General features: G+C 35.4%; 1 protein-coding gene across 1 annotated transcript; it reads left to right on the top strand.

The window, feature by feature from the left end:
* The first annotated feature begins 3,044 nt into the window (after window positions 1–3,044).
* Window positions 3,045–7,427, top strand: LOC145604450 (homocysteine S-methyltransferase 1-like). The gene is made up of 7 exons (XM_081660364.1): window positions 3,045–3,277; window positions 3,446–3,502; window positions 5,013–5,218; window positions 5,385–5,514; window positions 6,699–6,902; window positions 7,006–7,077; window positions 7,203–7,427. Exons 1-7 carry the CDS (start codon window positions 3,098–3,100, stop codon window positions 7,350–7,352), a joined length of 999 nt encoding a protein of 332 aa, XP_081516490.1. The 5' UTR covers window positions 3,045–3,097; the 3' UTR covers window positions 7,353–7,427.
* Window positions 7,428–7,863: the final 436 nt, after the last annotated feature.

Here is a 7,863-nt window from a genome sequence, read left to right as displayed (position 1 = left end):
TGGTGTTGCGAAAAAGATTTCAGATTAAAAGAACACACATCCTCGTTCCAAAAGACACACAATCCACCAGCTTTACCTCGACTTGCCACCCCAAATGCATTGGAAAAACCAATTCTGTTTTTAACATTCTCCGCCGCTTCCTTACTAATCATCGTCTCCGAGATAAAAACGAGATCAGGGGCAATCTTATTACTCCATTTTCGGAGTCGACGAACTGTCTCGAGGTTGCCCATACCTCGGCAGTTCCAACATAGAAGACTCATAATGCTTGACGGGGTTGGTTCACACCAACCTCCGTCATTGAAGTGGAATCCAGTAGGGCATGAGAATCCTGCTTATTCCTTTTCTCACCCCTCTCATCAGTCCCTTCTACACACCGCTCACTATGATCAGTAGTTCGATTTTTACCTCCCCTCTCCACACCAACCTGCTCACCATCCACCTCCATCTTCTCAGCACACAAGGGCCTATTAATTCTTTTCCAAGACTTCACAGGTCCACTGCTCGAAAGGGCACCAAAGACAAAAGGGGCTTGATAATTAGTCTCCCCCCCATTGCTTCCATCAGTCACGATGTGTTTTGTAGCCCCTGCATTGTTCTCACTCGCCACACACACTGCAGTGGGTGATTTAATCATCCCCACCTCTTCTCCACCATTCTCCAGAGGTCTCCCTACATCATTTTCAACACACGCTAAAGTGCCCTCTTCTAGAGATGTCGTAGCATTGAGTAATACAGGTTCTGGATCTTTCTCCTTCGTCACAAAGAGCTGTCTCCTTGTAGATGTTATTTGCTCCACTTCCTCAGATTCTTTTGTAAAACCCCTTCGAGGAGAAGCTCTCAAAAACATTCCCCAGCCCATCTTGCTCTGTTTTTCATCCTCCGAGACAGTGTCACAATCCTTTTCTAAATGTCCCATCACTCCACAAGCAAAACAAAAATAAGGCAGTCGCTCGTACTTGAATTCAACCTTCACCTTATTCCCACTTTTGTCCTTCATCCATTGATAACGGCGGATGGGTCTACGAACATCAATTAGCACCCTTACTCGTCTATAACGATCCAATCCAAGGGTATCATCCTCAATTTCCAACAATTCTCCCAAATTCAGAGTTAAGGCAGCAATGTCATCATTCGATCTACAATTAAAGGGAAGTTTACAGACCCTAACCCAAAACGGAGAGAAATCAAGGTAGACTTTCTCCGGTTGTTCATCCCCTTTAACTTCCTTGAGAACTAGAAGATTATTCTCCCAGCACCAAGGTCGACCCTTTAAGACCTTCTCTTTGTCCTTCCAATGAAAGAATTGAAAGGCATAAAGATTCGGTCCTATCACTCTAATAAGCATATTGTTTGCCGGCGCCCAGACTTTCAACATCGTGCGCTTGAAAGCCTCAACATTATAGGGCCTTTTTGTTAACAGTTTCCCTACCAACATCAAAGCCAATTTCTCCTTTGTTTCGGTATCCTCAGTGCCCTCTAAATTCACTAAATCATTCTCGTCATCCTCTAGATTCAGCTCCGAGTATTGCTTCGCCAAATCGTCGGCCATAGCCGGAGCAAAATCGTTCGCGACGGAGGTCGTCTTTTCTTTCGAAGGAGGCAGCCCTATCTTTCGAGGGAGATATTATCACTTTTAGCAAGTGGTTTCGTATATAAGTTAATAACAAAGATATTGCTATAAATATAAAAGATTTGATACACCTTTCCACACAAACATTTATTATTATAGTAGAAAATATTATCATAATTTGTAATTTGGGATATATTTTAATTTACTTCAAAGGAATATTCATATTTTTTTTCGTAATAAAAACAGTTGTTCATCTATTACTTAGAATTCACATCAAAGTAGTGTGTACATTTAATAAATTTTTTTAGGTTTTTAAAATTTTTGTAAAATAATCGGTTATCAATCTATATCTATATATATACTGAAATAACAACCTCTGATGTCATCACTGCCTACGTGTCACTTTCTTATTTTATTTTTTCCCTCCAAAATGCATGGATGATGTCATTTTTTTTCCTTTACAAACTACCCTACTTAACATTGCCTTGAAAAAAAAAATTCCATTTGAATTTTTAAATTTTTGGTTTTCTATAGATATTATGTTATTTAGTTATTTATGATTTGTTAACAATAGTTAATAATATAATTTAATTGAAATTTCCTAATTAAATATGAAAATTATGCACTTATGGGAATTGTATATTCATATTTAATCAAAAATTAATTAGGAAAACGGAGGAAGTAGTTATTTTCTTTCAATACGTGTTAAAAGTTTATAATTCAATTCTTATTATAAAACCGTGCATCGCACGGGATTAACCTAGTAACTATATACTAAAAGACATACTAGCAATGACAAGTGTCATCTTCTGATGTATCCTTAGTTTATTTTTAAAAAGAAAAATTATAGTAAAAAATCTTATACAAAAATAATTTCGTATATAAGTTAATAACAAAGATATTGCTGTAAATATAAAAGTTTTGATATACCTTTCCACACAAACATTTATTATTATAGTAGAAAATATTATCATAATTTGTAATTTGGGACATATTTTAATTTACTTCAAGGGAATATTCATATTTTTTTTTCCGTAATAAAAACAATTGTTCATCTATTAATTAGAATTCACATCAAAGTAGTGTGTACATTTAATAATTTTTTTTTAGATTTTTTAAAATTTTTGTAAAATAATCAGTTATATTTAAAAGTTGATACAAGTATTATTTTTTAAAAATACCATTACCATGCGTGGCACGGGACATAAACTAGTACCTAATAAAATTAGACACTAGAAATAACACCCAATAATATTCTGTACTTAATATTTTAGTTAAAAAGGGATAATGTATTTGGACTAATTCTAATGAATAATGCTCATATGACTGACCAGGTGAGAAACCACAAATAATTTTCAATTCAAAAACAAAATAAAAGCACAACACAACACAACACATGCGTTAGCGTCACCTTAAATTCTTCCATGTCTACTCTTTCTTTAAGTTTCTCTTATTAACTCATACCTTCACCTACATTCTAGAGAGAGAAAATATAGAGAGAGAAAATATAGAGAGAGGAAATCAATGGGTAAAGAAGAAGCAACAGCAGCAACGACATTGCTAAAAGAAACCATAGAAAAAGCTGGAGGATGCGGTGTTATTGACGGTGGACTTGCTACTCAGCTTGAAATTCACGGCGCTTCTTTCGATGATCCTCTTTGGAGCGCCGTTTGTTTGATCAATGATCCTCATCTTATCAAAAGGGTACTTTATTTTTATTTTTTTATAATTTGAATTTTCAATTTTGTCAATATTAATGGAAATGTTATTGTAAATTAGATCGTACACTCGAGTGCATGATGCGGGTTTTTATAAGTAAATGAGAATGTAGTTGAGGTTAAATGTGTTGATTGGTTTTAATTTTATTTGTAGGTTCATTTGGAATATTTGGAAGCTGGTGCAGATGTTTTGGTTACTTCATCTTATCAGGTTACCATTTTTTGTATTTCTTATTCATTTTTTTTTATTACATTGTTCTTGAAATTTTATTTAATTTGTTTTTATTTTTGCTATTATAGATTTTGATTTGTTTTTACAAAAATGTTGGTGTTGGTGTTGTTGATGTTGTTGGTGGGATAGTTTTAAAATCAAAAGGGGTAACATTTCAATTGGGTTGGTGTGTCTTGGAAAACTACAACGATTGACTGGAATTGAGGAACATGGTTAACATGATATTGTGATTTGAACTAATTATATAATTTGAACTAGTAACAAAAATATGAAAGTTATTTATGTAATATATTGTGGTAACGGTTGTGATAGATGCTGCTAAAATGTTAATTTGATATTGCTTAAAAACTACTTTAAGTCATTACAACAAAAATGGTTGGTGAAATTGGTAAAATTTATGTGTTGACAAACTCTTTTTGGAATCAAAGAATTTCTTGTGCTGAGAACTTTGACCTTTGACAAGGGAGAGAAAGAATTTAATGACACGGTTTTCTTGGACTTTGGATTGATTTTAAAGATTCAGTTTATTACAGGAACGTAGGAAGGAAAATTGTATAATGGGTCTTTTTCCAAAGTTTAAAGATTTAAGTTTTTCTTTGCTTCATGCTATGTCTCCATCAGTTTGGTCGTAGAGGCTTACCATTTGCACCTGCTATTGTTGCTTAAAAGTATTACCATCTTTTTTATTCTTACCACTGTCCTAGATGTTCTGCTCCCAACTTGATTGCTCCAGTTAAGTTGTATTCTACCGATGTAAGATAATTATAATAATTCAGTACACTCAATCTTCAACATGATTATCAGCAAATTAGGATAGATAAGGTCATAATGCTGATGTTATTGTCAGCATAGAACTAAAAAGATGTTGTGGGACATGGGTGTGATGAAACAACATCATGATAGGAACGGCCTAAGAACACTTATATGCTTGGATAGCCATGTAAAGGGTCTTGTAAATGAGGCCTTGAATGGTTTGCATTGGTATATATTGGAAAGTAACCGTATTTTTCATTATCCTAGTTGTGTTGTGTCCAATTGTCCACAATACTAGGAAGGTTTATAGATTGAGAATAGCCAAAAGACCTTAATGGATGTATGGCTTGCACCTTCTTGAAGCCATATAACTGTAATAACTCAACTAATCTGTTTTCTAGAATTGGTAGATCAACTAACTCATTAACCAACAGGTAAATTCTAATGAGGAAGTTTTCTTACATTACCTTCAATTTACCCATTAGGTTAGACTTAGACAAAATCATCAGTATTACTGTAGCTGGTGACAGTGAGGATGCAGATGGATTATGTGATAGAGAAGGTAACCTGAATGTCATAAAATGTATTCTTTCTTGGACCTAGGGCTACTTTCGTGTGACATGAAACTTCATGAAGTCTTTTTAGATTGTATATACTAGGGTTATGGGTCGTGGTAAGGTTAACTTTGAATTGATCTGTCTAAAACTCTAACCTTAAGATGTTTTACCTCTTACAGGCAACCATTCCAGGATTTCTGTCAAGGGGCCTGTCAATGCAAGAAGCAGAGTCATTGCTGGAGAAGAGTGTGAGATTAGCTATTGATGCCCGTGATGAGTTTTGGAATGCTGTTAATAAGAAGTCTGAAAATAGTTATAATAGGGCCTTGGTGGCAGCATCAGTAGGCAGTTATGGAGCTTATCTTGCTGATGGCTCAGAATACAGGTGATTTCTTTGTGAATCAACTAATCTTGCATCAATTCTCCGAATATATGATTTCCTGTTCTGATTTCAATTTACTAGCTTTGATGTAAGCTGGTGGGAATTTTCTATGTCTATATACGATTATACGGTGATCTAAATTTTAAATGTAAACCCCTCTTTGTTGCAGTGGACATTATGGACAGAATATTGATGTGGCGAAACTAAAGGATTTCCATAGGCGAAGAGTACAAGTTTTAGCTGGAGCTAGGCCGGACATATTAGCATTTGAAACAATTCCCAACAGACTTGAAACTCAGGTTTGATGTTCCTGACCAAATATATTGTTGATTTGTTGATGTATTCCAATATTCCTTGTAAATGGCTCTAGTACCTCTAAGATATTGTCAATGTCTAGTTTGTACAATTGTCCTCAACAAATTTAGAGGGAGAAAAAATAATAATAACTGACTTAGATATCTTCAGAAATTACTCTTTATCCATTTCAGAAATTATATTCGAAATGATTTCAGATGCCTTTAGGTGACTTACTCTGACACTGATATTGTTATGATCATGATACATCTCTAAATAAAAGGCCAGATCAAACATCAAAAGACACTAATAAGGTGATAATGAGACATGAATCATCTTGACTTCTTGATGTTGAGATAGTACTATCTGATTATTTTATTTGCTCTTGGAGTAATTTGCCTCATTGCTAGAATATGTCCAAGGAACTGGATTCTTGGATCTTGAGGGGGCTGATAGTTATTTCCAATGGAAGATGAATGAAGAAGAAATAATGTCACTTAATTTGTTGTACACTTTGGTAAATTGATTGGGTTTGGGAACTCAATTCACTGTCAAGAGCTGTTAAACTGTTCCAAAAGTTTATCACTTTACCAATTCACATGTTAATCTTATTTTGAGTGAAGATTTGCTAGTATTCAAGAAAGCTATCAAGTTCTTATTTTGGTGTGTTGGACTTGAACTCAATCACTTTCTGGGTCTTGTATAATTCTTCTTACATGACAGGCACTTACCAGTTTGTCAAGTGTCGTTCCCGTGTATTTTAAACACCTGTTATCGCCGAATTTAGTTTACAGTGGAGAAGGTGGAAAACAAAGGGATTAGACAGAACTCACTGAAGTAGTAACTAGTGCAGGATAGATAATAAGTTCAATAATTCTTTTTTCTAGGCAACTATACAATGCTAATTGAAAAGTAAATAAAAAGGAATGAGTATGTGAGTAGAGCTTTGATCTCTCTTCGGTTTCTGGTTTAATGCGTTTTCATTACAGTTCATTTGCAAAGGATTGTTCTGATGTCATTGACAGGCCAAACTGGATATGTGATGTTTAGGATAAATATATGTACTTTGCAATTAAGCTCCCCTCACTGTATATCAAACATCTGTCATGTGTGAAAATGTCTGCAACTATTCTCCGTGACTTATGAGAAAATAACCTGACACCCCCACAATTGCAATATTAATTTGCAGGCCATTATTGAGTTGCTTGAGGAAGAAAATATCAACATCCCGTCATGGATCTGCTATAGCTCAGTAGATGGCGAGCATGCCTCATCAGGAGAAAGCTTCGAAGAATGTCTCAGTGTTATCAATAAGAGTAAGAAAGTTGCAATAGTAGGAATAAACTGTGCACCGCCACAATATGTTGATGGTCTAATTCGCAAATTTAAGAAGGTATACTGCATCAAATTTTACATATATCTGCTTAAATTCTGCCAGAGTTATTATTATTATTTTTTTAATGAGATTCTCATTGCCTTCTTTCTCCAATTTACAGCTGACAGACAAGTTGATAGCAGTTTATCCAAACAGTGGTGAGACATGGGATGGCAAAGCAAAGAAATGGCTGGTGAGGCACTGGTTTATGCTTCCTCTAATCTATGCATGTTTTTCATTATTCCTGACTTAACTGGTATTCGAATCTCAAATTGTTGTTTCTAAATGATCTCTGTGCTGTTTGTTTGAATGTTACAGCCACCCAAATGTTCGAAGGATAATGATTTTGGGTCGTTAGCTATAAGATGGCGTGATTCAGGAGCTAAACTTATTGGTGGGTGTTGCAGGACATCGCCTGCAACTGTTCGGGATATTTCAAAAGCCATGAAGACAAACCTTGATTTGTAATGTTTTTGTTTTTAAACATTAGTTTACTTGTGCAATTCCTATAAACATCCTGATATGTTTGCTATTCTTTTGTCACTTGCTCCCTAGTCAGTAGTAACTCCCTTTGTTTCACGTTATTCTTTCCGCTTTGATCATTTTTGTCTCACCTCCTATTCACAAGCATCAATAGTGAATATGCCACCCTTTCACCATTTCTTACATTTTAGTGATTTTACCCTTGGCAAAATGAGTATTTTAAATGGCAGGACTTTGCAAATCTTATTAATGTTAATAGCCTAATAGGTACTAGACCTGGCAATCCTAATCCAGACCCGATGACCCAACCCGAATGACCCGAAACCAGTGACCCGAAATTGACCCAAAACCCGAATTAACCCGACCTGACCCGAAGTGAAAATTACCCGACCTTGACCCGAAACCCGAAATGATTCAACCCGAACCGATCCGACCCAAAGTTGACCCGAGGCCTGAAACGACCCGACCCGATGTTGCCTAGACCCGAAAACGATCC

The sequence above is a fragment of the Chenopodium album genome, chromosome 1, assembly GCF_948465745.1.
Source record: "Chenopodium album chromosome 1, dcCheAlbu1.1, whole genome shotgun sequence".
NCBI lineage: Eukaryota > Viridiplantae > Streptophyta > Magnoliopsida > Caryophyllales > Amaranthaceae > Chenopodium > Chenopodium album.
Note: the sequence above shows the minus strand (reverse complement) of the source record. Positions and strands in the feature narration are given on the sequence as shown.